The following is a 23,147-nucleotide window of genomic DNA, read 5'->3' as shown; positions in this document are numbered from 1 at the left end:
ATATCAGTTGCTGTGAAATAGTAATCCGTGTGCGGATGGAGAGATTGCGTCTTTTCATGAACCGGATCCCTGTCGCTTTGTAGGAGCCATTTTGTGGTCTTTACAGATGTAAACACACAAAGGAAATGAAACGTACGGTAATATCCGCGCGCTTTTTCTTCTTCTACGCGGGCGGGTGGTTGCTTACAGTAGAAGAAGAAGCGCTTCCTGTTCTATGGGGGCGGGTGCTTACCTTGGCGGTTGCTTGCGTAGAAGAAGAAGCGCTTCCTGTTCTACCGGGAAAAAAGATGGCGGCTGTTTACCGTAGTTACGAGACCGAAACTTTATGAAAATGAATCTTAATATTTATCCATATATAAAGCGCACCGGGTTATAAGGCGCACTGTCAGCTTTTGAGAAAATTTGTGGTTTTTAGGTGCGCCTTATAGTGCGGAAAATACGGTATGTTTTAATTATTATATTGTTATATGCAGTTGTTTTTACAACATTCTGGTTCGCAGAAAAAACCGATTCACATCTAAATCCCGAATCTTATTATTCCTAATTCACAAATGGATTCATAATTTGAAAAAAAATATTGAACAAAAAGTTTAAAAAAAAAAGTTTTACTTTTTAAAAATCTTTTTTAATCAAATAAAATGTTTTGTTTTTTTCTTCCTGTGTGTGTGTGTGTGTGTGTGTGTGTGTGTGTGTGTGTGTGTGTGTGTGTGTGTGCTTGAAGAAGACTAGACAAGCTCACTGATTGCAATGTTACACACTCGTGTAACATGTGGAGTCCTACTTCCTGTTTGAAGCCAAAGCGCTCAAGTGTGACTTTTGGGGCGGAGCTAATAAGATGATGTCGTGCTTTTGGCTCATTAAGGAGGAGCGGATGAAAAGACGTTTATAGACGTTGTTGTCCTCAGTGTGTCGGTGACAGTAAACATCAGCCCGCTGCAGGCGAGTCAGGAATAACCCAGTCAACACCAAATAGGCTAATCTGGGTTGACTGATCCCAATCACTCAATGATGCAACACACTTCCTCAAGGTGACTCTTAACTGGATCAAATACTTTATATCAAAGGCTACGCTACATACATATACAGGTAAAAGCCAGTAAATTAGAATATTTTGAAAAACTTGATTTATTTCAGTAATTGCATTCAAAAGGTGTAACTTGTACATTATATTTATTCATTGCACACAGACTGATGCATTCAAATGTTTATTTCATTTAATTTTGATGATTTGAAGTGGCAACAAATGAAAATCCAAAATTCCGTGTGTCACAAAATTAGAATATTACTTAAGGCTAATACAAAAAAGGGATTTTTAGAAATGTTGGCCAACTGAAAAGTATGAAAATGAAAAATATGAGCATGTACAATACTCAATACTTGGTTGGAGCTCCTTTTGCCTCAATTACTGCGTTAATGCGGCGTGGCATGGAGTCGATGAGTTTCTGGCACTGCTCAGGTGTTATGAGAGCCCAGGTTGCTCTGATAGTGGCCTTCAACTCTTCTGCGTTTTTGGGTCTGGCATTCTGCATCTTCCTTTTCACAATACCCCACAGATTTTCTATGGGGCTAAGGTCAGGGGAGTTGGCGGGCCAATTTAGAACAGAAATACCATGGTCCGTAAACCAGGCACGGGTAGATTTTGCGCTGTGTGCAGGCGCCAAGTCCTGTTGGAACTTGAAATCTCCATCTCCATAGAGCAGGTCAGCAGCAGGAAGCATGAAGTGCTCTAAAACTTGCTGGTAGACGGCTGCGTTGACCCTGGATCTCAGGAAACAGAGTGGACCGACACCAGCAGATGACATGGCACCCCAAACCATCACCCAACCATGCAAATTTTGCATTTCCTTTGGAAATCGAGGTCCCAGAGTCTGGAGGAAGACAGGAGAGGCACAGGATCCACGTTGCCTGAAGTCTAGTGTAAAGTTTCCACCATCAGTGATGGTTTGGGGTGCCATGTCATCTGCTGGTGTCGGTCCACTCTGTTTCCTGAGATCCAGGGTCAACGCAGCCGTCTACCAGCAAGTTTTAGAGCACTTCATGCTTCCTGCTGCTGACCTGCTCTATGGAGATGGAGATTTCAAGTTCCAACAGGACTTGGCGCCTGCACACAGCGCAAAATCTACCCGTGCCTGGTTTACGGACCATGGTATTTCTGTTCTAAATTGGCCCGCCAACTCCCCTGACCTTAGCCCCATAGAAAATCTGTGGGGTATTGTGAAAAGGAAGATGCAGAATGCCAGACCCAAAAACGCAGAAGAGTTGAAGGCCACTATCAGAGCAACCTGGGCTCTCATAACACCTGAGCAGTGCCAGAAACTCATCGACTCCATGCCACGCCGCATTAACGCAGTAATTGAGGCAAAAGGAGCTCCAACCAAGTATTGAGTATTGTACATGCTCATATTTTTCATTTTCATACTTTTCAGTTGGCCAACATTTCTAAAAATCCCTTTTTTGTATTAGCCTTAAGTAATATTCTAATTTTGTGACACACGGAATTTTGGATTTTCATTTGTTGCCACTTCAAATCATCAAAATTAAATGAAATAAACATTTGAATGCATCAGTCTGTGTGCAATGAATAAATATAATGTACAAGTTACACCTTTTGAATGCAATTACTGAAATAAATCAAGTTTTTCAAAATATTCTAATTTACTGGCTTTTACCTGTATAGTGTACATTACATGGGGGTGTGGCCATTGTTACACAGTAGTGCCTTGCTTCTTCTTATTTAACTTGGAGATGTGAAAGTTTGCATTCTACTTGGGATGTTAAAATACAAGTTTATAGCATTTGAAAGGTGTACTTGCCATGTTATTGTTTATGACATCATCAATACATCGTTTATCTGTAGCTATTTGTAGGTCAATATATCAATATGTCCTCCAGGTATTGGACGTTAGCATGCTAGCAGTTTCAACAAAATGTTCAGGTACACATATATTTACATTGTTGTACTACATATATATATACATACATATATATATATATATATATATATATATATATATATATATATATATATATATATATATATATATATATATATATATATATATATATATATATATATATATATATGTATATATGTATATATATATATATGTATATATATATATATATGTATGTATGTATATATATACATACATATATATATATATATATATATATATATATATATATATATATATATATATATATATATATATATATGTACTTCACGCTTCTTGCAGTTAGCATTTTAGCATGCTAGATTTTTATTTAGAAAATGTAGCAGGCGTACATCACTTTCACTCATGCTAACTGTGAGCATGCTATTGTTAGCATTATAGCTTTCTGACCTAATTTTGCTTGGATTTTTTTCTTACTGTTAGCATTTCAGTTACTGTTAGCATTTCAGTTCAGCTTTGCAGGAAATGTCTACTGACCCTGCATGCTTTGAAAACAATGGAGTTTTGAAGGTGAAAACTACCGGGTTCGATTCCCGTAACAGGATGGGTGTATATGATGTCAAAATAAAAGCTCCCGTCCGTCTGCATGGGGGGGGCCACGTGCTCCTCATCCCTGCACAACTGTGTTTGGTTGTCATAACAGAGACAACACCGCTTATGTAACAACACCCGTGTGGCACAGAGGCCCCCAGTCCCTCAAGAGCCCCCCTTGCCAACTCCACTGGATGGAAGTTGTCCACATAGCACTCCAGAATATTCTGAAACATGTTCTATCCTGCAAGTGTGGCCCCTAGTGGCTGTGGTCAGCATAGGACCATATAACATGTAGAATCCTACAAGTGTGGCCCCTAGTGGCTGTAGTCAACATAGGACCATATAACATGTAGAATCCTACAAGTGTGGCCCCTAGTGGCTGTAGTCAACATAGGAGCATATAACATGTAGAATCCTACAAGTGTGGCCCCTAGTGGCTGTGGTCAACACAGGACCATATAACATGTAGAATCCTACAAGTGTGGCCCCTAGTGGCTGTAGTCAACATAGGACCATATAACATGTAGAATCCTACAAGTGTGGCCCCTAGTGGCTGTGGTCAACATAGGACCATATAACATGTAGAATCCTTCAAGTGTGGCCCCTAGTGGCTGTGGTCAACATAGGACCATATAACATGTAGAATCCTACAAGTGTGGCCCCTAGTGGCTGTAGTCAACATAGGAGCATATAACATGTAGAATCCTACAAGTGTGGCCCCTAGTGGCTGTAGTCAACATAGAAGCATATAACATGTAGAATCCTACAAGTGTAGCCCCTACTGGCTGTAGTCAACATAGGAGCATATAACATGTAGAATCCTACAAGTGTGGCCCCTAGTGGCTGTAGTCAACATAGGACCATAAAACATGTAGAATCCTACAAGTGTGGCCCATAGTGGCTGTGGTCAACATAGGACCATATAACATGTAGAATCCTACAAGTGTGGCCCCTAGTGGCTGTGGTCAGCATAGGACCATATAACATGTAGAATCCTACAAGTGTGGCCCCTAGTGGCTGTGGTCAACATAGGAGCATATAACATGTAGAATCCTTCAAGTGTGGCCCCTAGTGGCTGTAGTCAACATAGGACCATATAACATGTAGAATCCTTCAAGTGTGGCCCCTAGTGGCTGTAGTCAACATAGGACCATATAAAATGTAGAATCCTACAAGTGTGGCCCCTAGTGGCTGTAGTCAACATAGGACCATATAAAATGTAGAATCCTACAAGTGTGGCCCCTAGTGGCTGTAGTCAACATAGGACCATATAGCATGTAGAATCCTACAAGTGTGGCCCCTAGTGGCTGTAGTCAACATAGGACCATATAACATGTAGAATCCTACAAGTGTGGCCCCTAGTGGCTGTAGTCAACATAGGACCATATAACATGTAGAATCCTACAAGTGTGGCCCCTAGTGGCTGTAGTCAACATAGGACCATATAACATGTAGAATCCTACAAGTGTGGCCCCTAGTGGCTGTAGTCAACATAGGAGCATATAATATGTAGAATCCTACAAGTGTGGCCCCTAGTGGCTGTAGTCAACACAGGGATGATATAAGATAATATGTCAAGTTGATGGTTCATGGAACATGGCATATGGAAAATGGCACATAGAACATGGCACATAGAACATGGCACATGGAACAATGCATATGCCACATGGAACATGCCATGCAGAACATTGGACATGGAAAGTAGAACATGGCATATGGATAATGGCACTAGGCACATGGAACATGGCATATGAAACATGGCATGCGGAACATTTGACATGGCATATGGAACATGACACATGGAACATGGTTCATGGAACATGACATATGGAACATTGCATATGGAACATGGTTCATGGAAGGAAGAACATGGCACTTGGCACATGACTCATGGCACATGGAACATGGCACATAGAACATGGCACATAGAACATGGCACATGGAACATGGTTCATGGAACATGACATGCGGAACATTGCACATGGAAGGAAGAACATGGCACTTGGCACATGAATCATGGAACATGGCACATAGAACATGGCACATGGAAGATGGCATATGGAAAATGGCACATGGAACATGGCACATGGAACATGGCACATGGAACATGGCATATAGAACATGGCACATGGAACATGGCATATGGAAAATGGCACATAGAACATGGCACATGGAACATGGCACATAGAACATGGCACATGGAACATGGCATATGGAAAATGGCACATAGAACATGGCACATGGAACATGGCACATAGAACATGGCACATGGAACAATGCATATGCCACATGGAGCATGCCATGCAGAACATTGGACATGGAAGGTAGAACATGGCATATGGATAATGGCACTTGGCACATGCATATGGAACGTGGCATGCGGAACATAGGACATGGCATATGGCATATGGCATATGGAACATGGAACAGGACACATGGAACATGGCTCATGGAACATGACATACAGAACATTGCACATGGAAGATAGAACATGGCACTTGGCACATGGAACATGGCACATATAACATGGAATATGGAACATGGAATATGGCACATGGAATATGGAACATGGAACATAGCATATGGAATATGGAACATGGAACATAGCATATGGAACATAGCACATGGAACATGACATGGTTCATAGAACATGGCATACGGAACATGGCACATGGAAGGTAGAAAATGGCACTTGGCACGTGGAACATGGCACATAGAACAAGGAATATGGAACATGGAATATGGTACATGGAACATAGCATATGGAACATAGCACATTTAATATGGCACATAGACCATGGTACATGGAACATAGCATATGGAACATAGCACATTTAATATGGCACATGGACCATGGTACATGGAACATAGCACATGGAACATGGACTACAGAACATGGAATATGGCACATGGAACATGACACATAGAATGTTGAATACTGACCATGGCATATGATACATGGAACGTGGCATATGGAACATGACACATGGAACACGGAACACGGAACATGGCATCTAGAACGTGGCACATGGAACATGGCACATAGAACATGGCACATGGAACATGGCACATAGAACATGGCACATGGAACATGGCATATGGAAAATGGCACATAGAACATGGCACATGGAACATGGTACATAGAACATGGCACATGGAACATGGTATATGGAAAATGGCACATAGAACATGGCACATGAAACATGGCATATGGAAAATGGCACATAGAACATGGCACATGGAACATGGCACATAGAACATGGCACATGGAACAATGCATATGCCACATGGAACATGCCATGCAGAACATTGGACATGGAAGGTAGACCATGGCATATGGATAATGGCACTTGGCACATAGCACATGGCACTTGGCACATGGAACATGGAACATGGCACTTGACACATGGAACATGGCACATGGCATATAGCACATGGAACATGGAACATGGCACTTGGCACATGGAACATGGAACATGGAACATGGCACATGGAACAGGACACATGGAACATGGCTCATGGAACATGACATACAGAACATTGCACATGGAAGGTAGAACATGGCACTTGGCACATGGAACATGGCACATATAACATGAAATATGGAACATGGAATATGGCACATGGAATATGACATAGTTCATGGAACATGGCATACGGAACATGGCACATGGAAGGTAGAAAATGGCACTTGGCACGTGGAACATGGCACATAGAACAAGGAATATGGAACATGGAATATGGTACATGGAACATAGCACATTTAATTTGGCACATGGACCATGGTACATGGAACATAGCACATGGAACATGGACTACAGAACATGGAATATGGCACATGGAACATGACACATAGAATGTTGAATAGTGACCATGGCATATGATACATGGAACGTGGCATATGGAACATGACACCTGGAACATGGAACATGGCATCTAGAACGTGGCACATGGCACATGGAATGTTGAACACGACGTGTGGAACATAGAACATGGTACAGTGTGTCTAATGGCAAGCTCTTCCACAACACGTGGACCTAGTCGAATGAAGCAGGAACCGACACGTGTTGCTCCACAGTCTTCACACTGGAACTGGACCCCTGTCTCCTGGGTCCTGGGGTCCAGGAGACAGGTCCTGGGGGTGGGGGGTGAGACTTGATTGTAAGCACAAACACATGCAGAGAAGTTTTTATGAATGCAGGATTGATGGCGGCCAAAAGTCTCCTGAGAACTTTCCACTCGCCGCTAAATCCAGCCTTTCATGGCGAGGAAGCACAAATAATGTCTTTGTACGTCATGTCGTCATCACCCTGTTGGCTGCACCAGGAACCTCAACGCTGTAATGGCCCTCACCCCCCCCCCCCACCACACTTTGTGGAAAATGCGATGTGATTATGCAACGAGGGGGGGGGGGCTAATTAGTTGAAGTAAGAAGCAAAGTTGCGTAACATTCCAGCATGGCTCCACATGTTGTTTACACACGTGGCGTGCTAACTAACTTCCATGCTGGAACCTGAAAGACTAACTCTAGACCCTCACCACGAGGTGATACTTTGTAAGCATGCTAACTAAACCATCCCAATGTCATCAGACCCGCAAGCTGACCAAGGCGGAGCGGCAGCGTTTCAGCGAGGAGGTGGAGATGCTGAAGGGCCTCCAGCATCCCAACATCGTCCGCTTCCACGACTCGTGGAAGTCCTCGCTGAAAGGCCAGAAGTGCATCCTGCTGGTGACGGAGCTCATGACGTCCGGCACGCTCAAAACGTGAGTCGCGGGGGAAAACGCCCTTTTTTTCTTTCTTTTGCTTTCTTTTTTTTTTTGTCAACTTAGCATGCTAACTGTTAGCATTCTAATGTTACCATGCTCCCATTTTTATGCTAACATTAGCGTGCTAACTTTTTTTTTGCCAACTTAGCAGCCGTACACCACAGAGTAATATAACTTGGTACTAGACTCATGCTAACTGTTAGCATAACAATGTTAGCATGCTAACATTAGCATGCTTACTTTTTTTAGTCAACTTAGCAGCCGTACACCACTGACTCACATAACTTAGTACTTGACCCATGTTAACTGTTAGCATAACAATGTTAGCATGTTAACATTAGCATGTTCACATTAGCCTGCTAACTTTCTTTTTAGCCAACTTAGCAGCCGTAAACCACAGAGTCATATAACTTGGTACTTGACCCGTTAACTGTTAGCATAACAATGTCAGCATGCTAACTTTTTTTTTGTCAACTTAGCATGCTAACTGTTAGCATTCTAATGTTACCATGCTCCCATTCTTATGCTAACATTAGCATACTAGCTTTTTTTTTGCCAACTTAGCAGCCGTACACCACTGACTCACATAACTTAGTACTTGACTCATGTTAACTGTTAGCATAACAATGTTAGCACGCTCACTTTTTTTTTAGCCAACTTAGCAGCCGTACACCACTGAGCCACATAACTTAGTACTTGACTCATGTTAACTGTTAGCATAACAATGTCAGCATGCTAACTTTTTTTTTGTCAACTTAGCATGCTAACTGTTAGCATTCTAATGTTACCATGCTCCCATTCTTATGCTAACATTAGCATACTAGCTTTTTTTTTGCCAACTTAGCAGCCGTACACCACTGACTCACATAACTTAGTACTTGACTCATGTTAACTGTTAGCATAACAATGTCAGCATGCTAACTTTTTTTTTGTCAACTTAGCATGCTAACTGTTAGCATTCTAATGTTACCATGCTCCCATTCTTATGCTAACATTAGCATACTAGCTTTTTTTGCCAACTTAGCAGCCGTACACCACTGACTCACATAACTTAGTACTTGACTCATGTTAACTGTTAGCATAACAATGTTAGCATGCTCACTTTTTTTTAGCCAACTTAGCAGCCGTACACCACTGAGCCACATAACTTAGTACTTGACCCATGTTAACTGTTAGCATAACAATGTCAGCATGCTAACTTTTTTTTTGTCAACTTAGCATGCTAACTGTTAGCATTCTAATGTTACCATGCTCCCATTCTTATGCTAACATTAGCATACTAGCTTTTTTTTTGCCAACTTAGCAGCCGTACACCACTGACTCACATAACTTAGTACTTGACTCATGTTAACTGTTAGCATAACAATGTTAGCACGCTCACTTTTTTTTTAGCCAACTTAGCAGCCGTACACCACTGAGCCACATAACTTAGTACTTGACCCATGTTAACTGTTAGCATAACAATGTCAGCATGCTAACTTTTTTTGTCAACTTAGCATGCTAACTGTTATCATACTAATGTTAGCATGCTCCTATTCTTATGCTAACATTAGCATGCTAGCTTTTTTTTGCCAACTTAGCAGCCGTACACCATTGACTCACATAACTTAGTACTTGACCCATGTTAACTGTTAGCATAACAATGTTAGCAAGCTAACATTAGCATTTCTTTCTTTTGCTTTTGGTGCTATCTGGCGTTCTTTTTTGTAGCTACTTGAAGAGGTTCAAGGAGATGAAGCTGAAGCTGCTGCAGCGATGGAGTCATCAGATCCTCAAGGGGCTTCACTTCCTGCACACGCGCACGCCGCCCATCATCCACCGCGACCTCAAGTGCGACAACATCTTCATCACCGGGCCCACCGGCTCCGTTAAGATCGGGGACCTGGGGCTCGCCACGCTGAAAAGTGCCTCCTTCGCTAAAAGTGTCATCGGTGAGTCATCACATCTTTGTGTTATTCTTGATTAGCATGAATGCTAACATTAGCGTTCTAACTTTTTTAGACAACTTAACAGCCGTACACCACAGAGTCATATAACTTGCTACTTGACCCATGCTAACTGTTAGCATAACAATGGTAATATGCTAACTGTTTTTTGTTTGTTTTTTAACCAACTTAGCAGCCGTACACCACAGTCATATAACTTGCTACTTGACCCATGCTAACTGTTAGCATAACAATGGTAGCATGCATGCTAACTTTTGTTTGTTTGTTTTTTAACCAACTTAGCAGCCGTACACCACACAGTAATATAACTTGCTACTTGACCCATGCTAACTGTTAGCAAAACAATGGTAGCATGCTAACATTAGCATGCTAACTTTTTTTTTTTTTTTTTTTTTTTACCAACTTAGCAGCCGTACACCACAGAGTCATATAACTTGCTACTTGACCCATGCATAGGCTCCAGCGCCCCCCGCGACCCTAAAGGGAATAAGCGGTAGAAAATGGATGGATGGATGGACTTGACCCATGCTAACTGTTAGCATAACAATGGTAGCATGCTAACATTAGCATGCTAACTGTTTTTTGTTTGTTTTTTAACCAACTTAGCAGCCGTACACCACAGTCATATAACTTGCTACTTGACATGTGCTAACTGTTAGCATAACAATGGTAGCATGCTAAAATTAGCATGCTAACTTTTTTTTTTTACCAACTTAGCAGCCGTACACTATAACTTGCTACTTGACCCATGCTAACTGCTAGCATAACAATGGTAGCATGCTAACATTAGCATGTTAACTGTTTTTTGTTTGTTTTTTAACCAACTTAGCAGCCGTACACCACAGTCATATAACTTGCTACTTGACATGTGCTAACTGTTAGCATAACAATGGTAGCATGCTAAAATTAGCATGCTAACTTTTTTTTTTTACCAACTTAGCAGCCGTACACTATAACTTGCTACTTGACCCATGCTAACTGCTAGCATAACAATGGTAGCATGCTAACATTAGCATGCTAACTTTTTTTTTTTTTTTTTTTTTTACCAACTTAGCAGCCGTACACCACAGAGTCATATAACTTTCTTCTTGACCCATGCTAACTGCTAGCATAACAATGGTAGCATGCTAACATTAGCATGCTAACTGTTTTTTGTTTGTTTTTTAACCAACTTAGCAGCCGTACACCAGAGAGTCATATAACTTGCTACTTGACCCATGCTAACTGCTAGCATAACAATGGTAGCATGCTAACATTAGCATGCTAACTGTTTTTTGTTTGTTTTTTAACCAACTTAGCAGCCGTACACTATAACTTGCTACTTGACCCATGCTAACTGCTAGCATAACAATGATAGCATGCTAATATTAGCATGCTAACTTTTTTTTTTTTTTTTTTTTTTTTTTTTACCAACTTAGCAGCCGTACACCACAGAGTCATATAACTTGCTACTTGACCCATGCATAGGCTCCAGCGCCCCCCGCGACCCCAAAGGGAATAAGCGGTAGAAAATGGATGGATGGATGGACTTGACCCATGCTAACTGTTAGCATAACAATGGTAGCATGCTAACATTAGCATGCTAACTGTTTTTTGTTTGTTTTTTAACCAACTTAGCAGCTGTACACCACAGAGTCATATACCTTGCTACTTGACCCATGCTAACTGCTAGCATAACAATGGTAGCATGCTAACATTAGCATGCTAACTGTTTTTTGTTTGTTTTTTAACCAACTTAGCAGCCGTACACCACAGAGTCATATAACTTGCTACTTGACATGTGCTAACTGTTAGCATAACAATAGTAGCATGCTAACATTAGCATGCTAACTGTTTTTTGTTTGTTTTTTAACCAACTTAGCAGCCGTACACCAGAGAGTCATATAACTTGCTACTTGACCCATGCTAACTGTTAGCATAACAATGGTAGCATGCTAACTATTTTTTGTTTGTTTTTTAACCAACTTAGCAGCCGTACACCAGAGAGTCATATAACTTGCTACTTGACCCATGCTAACTGTTAGCATAACAATGGTAGCATGCTAACATTAGCATGCTAACTGTTATTTGTTTGTTTTTTAAGCAACTTAGCAGCCGTACACCACAGAATCATATAACTTGCTACTTGACATGTGCTAACTGTTAGCATAACAATGGTAGCATGCTAACATTAGCATGCTAACTGTTTTTTGTTTGTTTTTTAACCAACTTAGCAGCCGTACACCACAGAGTCATATAACTTGCTACTTGACCCATGCTAACTGTTAGCATAACAATGGTAGCATGCTAATATTAGCATGCTAACTTTTGTTTGTTTGTTTTTTAACCAACTTAGCAGCCGTACACCACACAGTAATATAACTTGCTACTTGACCCATGCTAACTGCTAGCATAACAATGGTAGCATGCTAATATTAGCATGCTAACTTTTGTTTTTGTTTTTTAACCAACTTAGCAGCCGTACACCACAGAGTCATATAACTTGCTACTTGACATGTGCTAACTGCTAGCATAACAATGGTAGCATGCTAACATTAGCATGCTAACTTTTTTTTTACCAACTTAGCAGCTGTACACCACAGAGTAATATAACTTGCTACTTGACCCATGCTAACTGCTAGCAAAACAATGGTAGCATGCTAATATTAGCATGCTAACTTTTTTTTTTTTTTTTTTTTTTTTACCAACTTAGCAGCCGTACACCACAGAGTAATATATCTTGCTACTTGACCCTTGCTAACTGCTAGCAAAACAATGGTAGCATGCTAACATTAGCATGCTAACTTTTTTTTTATTTTTATTTTTTTTACCAACTTAGCAGCCGTACACCACAGAGTAATATAACTTGCTACTTGACCCATGCTAACTGCTAGCATAACAATGGTAGCATGCTAGCATTAGCATGCTAACTTTTTTTTTTTTTTACCAACTTAGCAGCCGTACACCACAGAGTAATATAACTTGCTACTTGACCCATGCTAACTGCTAGCATAACAATGGTAGCATGCTAACATTAGCATGCTAACTTTTTTTTTTTTTTTTACCAACTTAGCAGCCGTACACTATAACTTGCTACTTGACCCATGCTAACTGCTAGCATAACAATGGTAGCATGCTAACATTAGCATGCTAACTGTTTTTTGTTTGTTTTTTAACCAACTTAGCAGCCGTACACCACAGAATCATATAACTTGCTACTTGACATGTGCTAACTGTTAGCATAACAATAGTAGCATGCTAACATTAGCATGCTAACTGTTTTTTGTTTGTTTTTTAACCAACTTAGCAGCCGTACACCACAGAGTCATATAACTTGCTACTTGACATGTGCTAACTGTTAGCATAACAATGGTAGCATGCTAACATTAGCATGCTAACTGTTTTTGGTTTGTTTTTTAACCAACTTAGCAGCCGTACACCACAGAGTCATATAACTTGCTACTTGACATGTGCTAACTGTTAGCATAACAATGGTAGCATGCTAACATTAGCATGCTAACTGTTATTTGTTTGTTTTTTAACCAACTTAGCAGCCGTACACCATAGAGTCATATAACTTGCTACTTGACATGTGCTAACTGTTAGCATAACAATGGTAGCATGCTAACATTAGCATGCTAACTGTTTTTTGTTTGTTTTTTAACCAACTTAGCAGCCGTACACCACAGAGTCATATAACTTGCTACTTGACCCATGCTAACTGTTAGCATAACAATGGTAGCATGCTAATATTAGCATGCTAACTTTTGTTTGTTTGTTTTTTAACCAACTTAGCAGCCGTACACCACACAGTAATATAACTTGCTACTTGACCCATGCTAACTGCTAGCATAACAATGGTAGCATGCTAATATTAGCATGCTAACTTTTGTTTTTGTTTTTTTTTAACCAACTTAGCAGCCGTACACCACAGAGTCATATAGGGACAGCGTGGCGCAGTGGGAGTGTGGCCGTGCGCAACCCAAGGGTCCCTGGTTCAATCCCCACCTAGTACCAACCTCGTCATGTCCGTTGTGTCCTGAGCAAGACACTTCACCCTTGCTCCTGATGGGTGCTGGTTAGCGCCTTGCATGGCAGCTCCCTCCATCAGTGTGTGAATGTGTGTGTGAATGGGTAAATGTGGAAGTAGTGTCAAAGCGCTTTGAGTACCTTGAAGGTAGAAAAGCGCTATACAAGTACAACCCATTTATCATTTATCATTTATATGTCTTGGTACTTGACATGTGCTAACTGTTAGCATAACAACATTAGCATGCTCACTTTTTTTTAGCCAACTTAGCAGTCGTACACCAGAGAGTCATATAACTTGCTACTTGACCCGTGCTAACTGTTAGCATAACAATGGTAGCATGCTAACATTAGCATGCTAACTGTTTTTTTTGTTTTTTTGTTTTTTTTACCAACTTAGCAGCCGTACACCACAGAGTCATATGTCTTGGTACTTGACATGTGCTAACTGTTAGCATAACAACATTAGCATGCTCACTTTTTTTTAGCCAACTTAGCAGCCGTACACCACTGAGTCACATAACTTAGTACTTGACCCATGTTAACTGTTAGCATAACAGTGTCAGGATGCTAACTTTTTTTTGGTCAACTTAGCATGCTAACTGTTAGCATGCTAATGTTACCATGCTCCCATTTTTATGCTAACATTAGCATGCTAACTTTTTTTTTGCCAACTTAGCAGCCGTACACCACAGAGTAATATAACTTGGTACTTGACCCATGCTAACTGTTAGCATAACAATGTTAGCATGCTAACATTAGCATGCTTACTTTTTTTAGTCAACTTAGCAGCTGTACACCACTGACTTACATAACTTAGTACTTGACCCATGTTGACTGTTAGCATAACAATGTTAGCATTTTAACATTAGCATGTTCACATTAGCCTGCTAACTTTTTTTTTAGCCAACTTAGCAGCCGTAAACCACAGAGTCATATAACTTGGTACTTGACCCGCTAACTGTTAGCATAACAATTTTAGCATGCAAACATTAGCATGCTAACTTTTTTTAGCCAACTTAGCAGTCGTACACCACAGAGTCATGTAACTTGGTACTTGATCCATCTTAACTGTTAGCATAGCAACGTTAGTTTGCTAACTTTTTTAGCCAACTTAGCAGCCATACACCACAGAGTAATATAACTTGGTACTTGACCCATGCTAACTGTTAGCATAACAATGTTAGCATGCTAACATTAGCATGCTTACTTTTTTTAGTCAACTTAGCAGCCGTACACCACTGACTCACAAAGCTTAGTACTTGACCCATGTTAACTGTTAGCATAACAACGTTAGCATGCTAACATTAGCGTGCTAACTTTTTTTTTTGCCAATTTGTCCGCCAACTATTTTTTTTTTTTTAACCAACTTAGCAGCTGTACACCACAGAGTCATATATCTTGGTACTTGACCCATGCTAACTGTTAGCATAACAATGTTAGCATGCTAACATTAGCATGCTAACTGTTTTTTGTTTGTTTTTTAACCAACTTAGCAGCTGTACACCACAGAGTCATATGTCTTGGTACTTGACCCGTGCTAACTGTTAGCATAACAACGTTAGCATGCTAACATTAGCATCCTAACTGTTTTTTTTTTTTTTTTTTTTTTTAACCAACTTAGCAGCTGTACACCACATAGTCATATGTCTCGGTACTTGACCTGTGCTAACTGTTAGCATAACAACGTTAGCACGCTAACATTAGCGTGCTAACTTTTTTTTTTTTTTTTTTTTTTTTTAAGACAACTTAGCAGCCGTACACCACAGAGTCATATAACTTGGTACTTGACCCATGCTAACTGTTGGCATAACAGCGTTAGCATGCTAGCATTAGCATGCTAACTTTTTATTTTTTCAAATTTTTCTGCCACACACTTTACAGTTATTTAACATACCGTATTTTCCGGACTGTGGAGCGCACCGTCATATAAGCCACACCCACTACATTTTAGAAAGATATCATATAGATCACATGCTATCATACCTGACACTCGCTACCTCTTAGCATGCTAGCGTTAGCAATTTAGCTTTTCTAGCCAATTTTGTAACTGTATGACTCAGAATCATATCAATTCCTACAAGACACTTAGCAGGCTAAGGTTAGCATGCTAGCATTTTTTTGATTGCGGACAAAAGTATGCACGTGGTGCAACAGTGACGATGACATGTGGCCCCCGACAGGGACCCCGGAGTTCATGGCCCCAGAGATGTACGAGGAGAAGTACGACGAGGCGGTGGACGTCTACGCCTTTGGTATGTGCATCCTGGAGATGGCCACCTCCGAGTACCCGTACTCCGAGTGCCAGAACGCCGCGCAGATCTACCGCAAAGTCACCAGCGTGAGTACTTTTACCCTGAAATATTATTTTGGAGGTATGCTAACTTTTCTTATGTTATCATGCTACCGTTAGCATGCTAACTTTTTGTGCTAGCATTTTTTGCTAATTTCATTCGTATACATAAAAATCATGACTTATTACTTTAGGGTTAGGGTTAGAGAGTTAAGGTTGGGGTTAGGGTTAGAGTTAGAGGGTTAGGGTTAGGGGTGGGAGTTGGGGTTAGGATTAGGATTAGGGTTAGAGGGCTATGGTTAGGGGTTGGGGTTAGGGTTGGGTTAAGGTTAAGGTTAGGATTAGGGTTAGGCATAAAGAAAAAGAGTTGGTTAGGGTTAGGGTTGGGGGTGGGGTTAGGATTAGGGTTAGGGTTAGGGTTAGAGGGTTAGGGTTAGGGGTTAGGGTTGGGGTTAGGGTTAGGATTATGATTAGTGTTAGGGTTAGGCATAAAGAAAAAGAGTTGGTTAGGGTTAGGGCTAGAGTTGGGGGTGGGGTTGGGATTAAGGTTAGGGTTAGGGGTTGGGGTTAGGATTAGGGTTAGGGTTAGGGTTGGGGTTAGGGTTGGGGTTAGGGTTAGGGTTAGGGTTGGGGTTGGGGTTAGGTTTAGGATTAGGGTTAGGGTTAGGCATAAAGAAAATGAGTTGGTTAGGGTTAGGGCTAGGGTTGGGGGTGGGGTTAGGGTTAGGGTTAGGTTTAGGTTTAGGAATAGGGTTAGGGTTAGGATTATGATTAGTGTTAGGGTTAGACATAAAGAAAAAGAGTTGGTTAGGGTTAGGGCTAGGGTTGGGGGTGGGGTTAGGATTAAGGTTAGGGTTAGAGGGTTAGGGTTAGGGGTGGGGGTTGGGGTTAGGATTAGGGTTAGGGGGTTAGGGTTAGGGTTGGGGTTAGGGTTAGGGTTGTCGCTATTTCGGAAGCATGCTAACTTTTCTTATGTTATCATGCTACCGTTAGCATGCTAACTTTTTGTGCTAGCATTTTTTGCTAATTTCATTCGTATACATAAAAATCATGTCTTATTACTTTAGGGTTAGGGTTAGGCATAAAGAAAAAGAGTTGGTTAGGGTTAGGGCTAGGGTTGGGGGTGGGGTTAGGATTAGGGTTAGGGTTAGGGTTAGGGTTGGGGTTAGGGTTCGGGTTAGGGGTTGTCGCTATTTCGGAAGCATGCTAACTTTTCTTATGTTATCATGCTACCGTTAGCATGCTAACTTTTTGTGCTAGCATTTTTTGCTAATTTCATTCATATACATAAAAATCATGTCTTATTACTTTAGGGTTAGGGTTAGAGAGTTAAGGTTGGGGTTAGGGTTAGAGTTAGAGGGTTAGGGTTAGGGGTGGGAGTTGGGGTTAGGATTAGGGTTAGAGTTAGAGGGCTATGGTTAGGGGTTGGGGTTGGGGTTAGGGTTAGGGTTAGGGTTGGGGTTGAGATTTGGTGGGTTAGGGTTGGGGTTAGGGTTAGGGTTAGGGTTAGGGTTAGGCATAAAGAAAAAGAGTTGGTTAGGGTCAGGGCTAGGGTCGGGGGTGGGGTTAGGATTAGGGTTAGAGGGTTAGGGTTAGGGGTTAGGGTTGGGGTTAGGGTTAGGATTAGGGTTAGGATTATGATTAGTGTTAGGGTTAGGCATAAAGAAAAGAGTTGGTTAGGGCTAGGGTTGGGGGTGGGGTTAGGATTAAGGTTAGGGTTAGAGGGTTAGGGGTGGGGGTTGGGGTTAGGATTAGGGTTAGGGTTAGGGTTGTGGTTAGGGTTAGGGTTAGGGTTGTCGCTATTTCCGAAGCATGCTAACTTTTCTTATGTTATCATGCTACCGTTAGCATGCTAACTTTTTGTGGATTAGGGTTAGGGTTAGAGGGCTATGGTTAGGGGTTGGGGTTAGGGTTGGGGTTGGGGTTGGGGTTGGGGTTGGGGTTAGCGTTAGGGTTAGGGTTGGGGTTGGGGTTAGGGTTAGGGTTAGGTTTAGGATTAGGGTTAGGGTTAGGCATAAAGAAAAAGAGTTGGTTAGGGTTAGGGCTAGGGTTGGGGGTGGGGTTAGGATTAGGGATAAGGTTAGGGCTAGGGTTGGGGTTGGGGTTAGGATTAGGGTTAGGGTTAGGCATAAAGTAAAACGAGTTGGTTAGGGTTAGGGCTAGGGGTGGGGTTAGGGTTAGGGTTTAGGGTTAGGGTTATGATTATGATTAGTGTTAGGGTTAGGCATAAAGAAAAAGAGTTGGTTAGGGTTAGGGTTAGGGTTGGGGGTGGGGTTAGTATTAAGGTTAGGGTTAGAGGGTTAGGGGTAGGGGTGGGGGTTGAGGCTAGGATTAGGGTTAGGGTTAGCGGGTTAGGGTTAGGGTTAGGGTTGTCGCTATTTCGGAAGCATGCTAACTTTTCTTATGTTATCATGCTACCGTTAGCATGCTAACTTTTTGTGCTAGCATTTTTTGCTAATTTCATTCGCATACATAAAAATCATGTCCTATTACTTTAGAGTTAGGGTTAGAGAGTTAAGGTTGGGGTTAGAGTTAGAGGGTTAGGGTTAGGGGTGGGAGTTGGTGTTAGGATTAGGGTTAGAGGGCTAGAGTTAGGGGTTGGGGTTGGGGTTAGGGTTAGGGTTAGGATTAGGGTTAGGGTTAGGCATAAAGAAAAAGAGTTAGTTAGGGTTAGGGCTAGGGTTGGGGGTGGGGTTAGGATTATGGTTAGAGGGTTAGGGTTAGGGTTAGGATTATGATTAGTGTTAGGGTTAGGCATAAAGAAAAAAGAGTTGGTTAGGGTTAGGGCTAGGGTTGGGGGTGGGGTTAGGATTAAGGTTAGGGTTAGAGGGTTAGGGTTAGGGGTGGGGGTTGGGGTTAGGATTAGGGTTAGGGTTAGGGGGTTAGGGTTAGGGTTGTCGCTATTTCGGAAGCATGCTAACTTTTCTTATGTTATCATGCTACCGTTAGCATGCTAACTTTTTGTGCTAGCATTTTTTGCTAATTTCATTCGTATACATAAAAATCATGTCTTATTACTTTAGGGTTAGGGTTAGAGTTAGAGGGTGGGAGTTGGGGTTAGGATTAGGGTTAGGGTTAGAGGGCTATGGTTAGGGGTTGGGGTTGGGGTTGGGGTTAGGGTTAGGGTTGGGGTTAGGGTTAGGGTTAGGGTTAGGCATAAAGAAAAAGAGTTGGTTAGGGTTAGGGTTGGGGGTGGGGTTAGGGTTAGGGTTAGGGTTAGGATTAGGGTTAGGGTTAGGATTATGATTAGTGTTAGGGTTAGGCATAGGGTTAGGGTTAGGGTTAGAGGGTTAGGGTTAGGGTTGTCGCTATTTCGGAAGCATACTAACTTTTCTTATGTTATCATGCTACCGTTAGCATGCTAACTTTTTGTGCTAGCATTTTTGCTAATTTCATTCGTATACATAAAATTCAGGTCTTATTACTTTAGGGTTAGGGTTAGAGGGTTGGGGTTAGGGTTAGAGGGTTAGGGTTGGGGTTAGGGTTAAGGTTGTCGCTATTTCGGAAGCATGCTAACTTTTCTCATGTTATCATGCTACCGTAAGCATGCTAACTTTTTGTGCTAGCAATTTTTGCTAATTTAATTCGTATACATAAATATCAAGTCTTATTACTTTAGGGTTAGGGTTAGGGTTTAGGGTTAGGGTTAGGGTTAGGGTTGTCGCTATTTCGGAAGCATAGTAACTTTTCTTATGTTATCATGCTACCGTTAGCATGCTAACTTTTTGTGCTAGCATTTTTGCTAATTTCATTCGTATACATAAAAATCAGGTCTTATTACTTTAGGGTTAGGTCTAGGGTTAGGGTTAAGGTTAGGTTTAGGGTTAGGGTGTTAGGGGTTAGGGTTAGGGTTGTCGCTATTTCGGAAGCATGCTAACTTTTCTTATGTTATCATGCTACCGTTAACATGCTAACTTTTTATGCTAGCATTTTTGCTAATTTCATTTGTACACATAAAAATCACGTCTTATTTCACTTTTCGCTATTTCGGAAACATGCTAACTTTTCTTATATTATCATGCTACCGTTAGCATGCTAACTTTTTATGCTAGCATTTTTTGCTAATTTCATTCGTATACATAAAAATCACGTCTTATTACACTTGTCGCTATTCTGGAAGTATGCTAACTTTTCTTATGTTATCATGGTACTGGTAGCATGCTAACTTTTTGTGCTAGCATGTTTTGCTAATTTCATTCGTATGTATAAAAATCACGTCTTATTACACGTGTCGCTATTTTGGAAGTATGCTAACTTTTCTTATATTATCATGCTACCGTTAGCATGCTAACTTTTTATGCTAGCATTTTTTGCTCATTTCATTCGTATACATAAAAATCATGTCTTATTACACTTGTCGCTATTTCGGAAGTATGCTAACTTTTCTTATGTTATAAGGTTACCGTTAGAATGCTAACTTTTTGTGCTAGCATTTTTTTGCTCATTTCATTCATATACATGAAAATCATGTTTTTTTACACTTTGCTAACTTTTACTATGTTGTCATCCCAATGTTAGTATGCTAATGTTTTATGCTAGCAATTTAGCTAATCAGATTCACTTAAATTTAAACATCAAGGCTTTTGATACTTGTCGCTATTTTTAGAAGTGTGCTAACTTTTTATGTTATGCTAACATTAGCATACTGATGTTTTATGCTAGCATTTGAGTTAGATTTGATCATTTAAACCTAGGATTTAAGGAATTTTAAGATTTTTCTCCATCTTGTAAGTATGCTAACTGTTCCCATTATAACAAGCTGATGTTATTATGCTAACATTTTAAAAATCATGGCTTTCGATACCTGGTGCCTTTTTTGAATTATGCTAACTTTTCCTTTGTCATCATGCTAATGTTAGCATTTGAGCTAATTTCATTAATTTAAACCTAAATATTATTGCTTTTGATACTTGGCGACATCTTAGAAGTATGCTAACTTTCCTATATTTTCATGCTAACGTTAGCATGTTATCACTTTGTGCTCGCATTTTGGCTAAATTCATTTTTATAAACGTAAAAATCAAGGCTTTTGACACTTGTCGCCATTTTTAGAAGTGTGCTAACTTTTTATGTTATGCTAACATTAGCATACTGATGTTTTATGCTAGCATTTGAGTTAGATTTCATCATTTAAACCTAGGATTTAAGGATTTTTAAGATTTTTCTCCATCTTGTAAGTATGCTAACTGTTCCCATTATAACAAGCTGATGTTACTATGCTAACATTTAAAAAATCATGGCTTTCGATACCTGGTGCCTTTTTTTAATTATGCTAACTTTTCCTTTGTCATCATGCTAATGTTAGCATTTGAGCTAATTTCATTAATTTAAACCTAAATATTATTGCTTTTGATACTTGGTGACATCTTAGAAGTATGCTAACTTTCCTATATTTTCATGCTAACGTTAGCATGTTATCACTTTGTGCTCGCATTTTGGCTAAATTCATTTTTATAAACGTAAAAATCAAGGTTTTTGATACTTGTCGGCATTTTTAGAAGTGTGCTAACTTTTTATGTTTGCACGCTGATGTTTTATGTGAGCATTTGAGTTAGATTTGATCATTTAAACCTAGGATTTAAGGATTTTTAAGATTTTTCTCCATCTCGCAAGTATGCTAACTGTTCCCATTATAACAAGCTAATGTTATTATGCTAACATTTTATGCTAGCTTTTTTGCAAAACTTTTTTGTATGAACCTAAAAATCATGGCTTTCAATACCTGGTGCCTTTTTAGAAGTATGCTAACTTTTCCTTTGTCATCATGCTAATGTTAGCATGCTAATGTTAGCATGCTGATGTTTTATGCGAGCATTTGAGTTAGATTTGATCATTTAAACCGAGGATTTAAAGATTTTCAGATTTTTCTCCATCTCGCAAGTATGCTAACTGTGACCATTATAACAAGCTAATGTTATTATGCTAACATTTTATGCTAGCTTTTTTGTGTGAACCTAAAAATCATGCCTTTCAATACCTGGTGCCTTTTTAGAAGTATGCTAACTTTTCCTTTGTCATCATGCTAATGTTAGCATGCTAATGTTAGCATGCTGATGTTTTATGCTGGCTTTTAAGCTAATTTTGATCATTTAAACCCTAGAACTCAATCATTTTGAGACGTGTCTCCATCTTGCAGGTATGCTAACTGTGACCATTATAACAAGCTAATGTTATTATGCTAACATTTTATGCTAGCTTTTTTGTATGAACCTAAAAATCATGGCTTTCAATACCTGGTGCCTTTTTAGAAGTATGCTAACTTTTCCTTTGTCATCATGCTAATGTTAGCATGCTAATGTTAGCATGCTGATGTTTTATGCTGGCTTTTAAGCTAATTTTGATCATTTAAACCCTAGAACTCAATCATTTTGAGATGTGTCTCCATCTTGCAGGTATGCTAACTGTGACCATTATAACAAGCTAATGTTATTATGCTAACATTTTATGCTAGCTTTTTTGTATGAACCTAAAAATCATGGCTTTCAATACCTGGTGCCTTTTTAGAAGTATGCTAACTTTTCCTTTGTCATCATGCTAATGTTAGCATGCTAATGTTAGCATGCTGATGTTTTATGCTGGCTTTTAAGCTAATTTTGATCATTTAAACCCTAGAACTCAATCATTTTGAGACGTGTCTCCATCTTG

General features: G+C 40.2%; 1 protein-coding gene across 3 annotated transcripts in view; it reads left to right on the top strand.

Moving 5' to 3' along the window:
• The window catches only part of wnk4a (WNK lysine deficient protein kinase 4a), a 143,742-nt gene that overhangs the window by 39,041 nt on the left and 81,554 nt on the right, over nt 1-23,147 (top strand). For all 3 annotated transcript variants that reach the window (XM_061932134.2, XM_061932133.2, XM_061932135.2), the window contains exons 2-4: nt 8,080-8,252; nt 9,966-10,186; nt 16,393-16,550. In XM_061932134.2, coding sequence (XP_061788118.1) covers nt 8,080-8,252; nt 9,966-10,186; nt 16,393-16,550 — 552 coding nt within the window. The remainder of the gene's footprint in view (nt 1-8,079; nt 8,253-9,965; nt 10,187-16,392; nt 16,551-23,147) is intronic.

The sequence above is a fragment of the Nerophis lumbriciformis genome, linkage group LG39 (assembly GCF_033978685.3).
Source record: "Nerophis lumbriciformis linkage group LG39, RoL_Nlum_v2.1, whole genome shotgun sequence".
Taxonomy (NCBI): Eukaryota; Metazoa; Chordata; class Actinopteri; order Syngnathiformes; family Syngnathidae; genus Nerophis; species Nerophis lumbriciformis.
The sequence above is the reverse complement of the archived record's forward strand: the minus strand, read 5'-3'. Positions and strand labels throughout refer to the sequence as shown.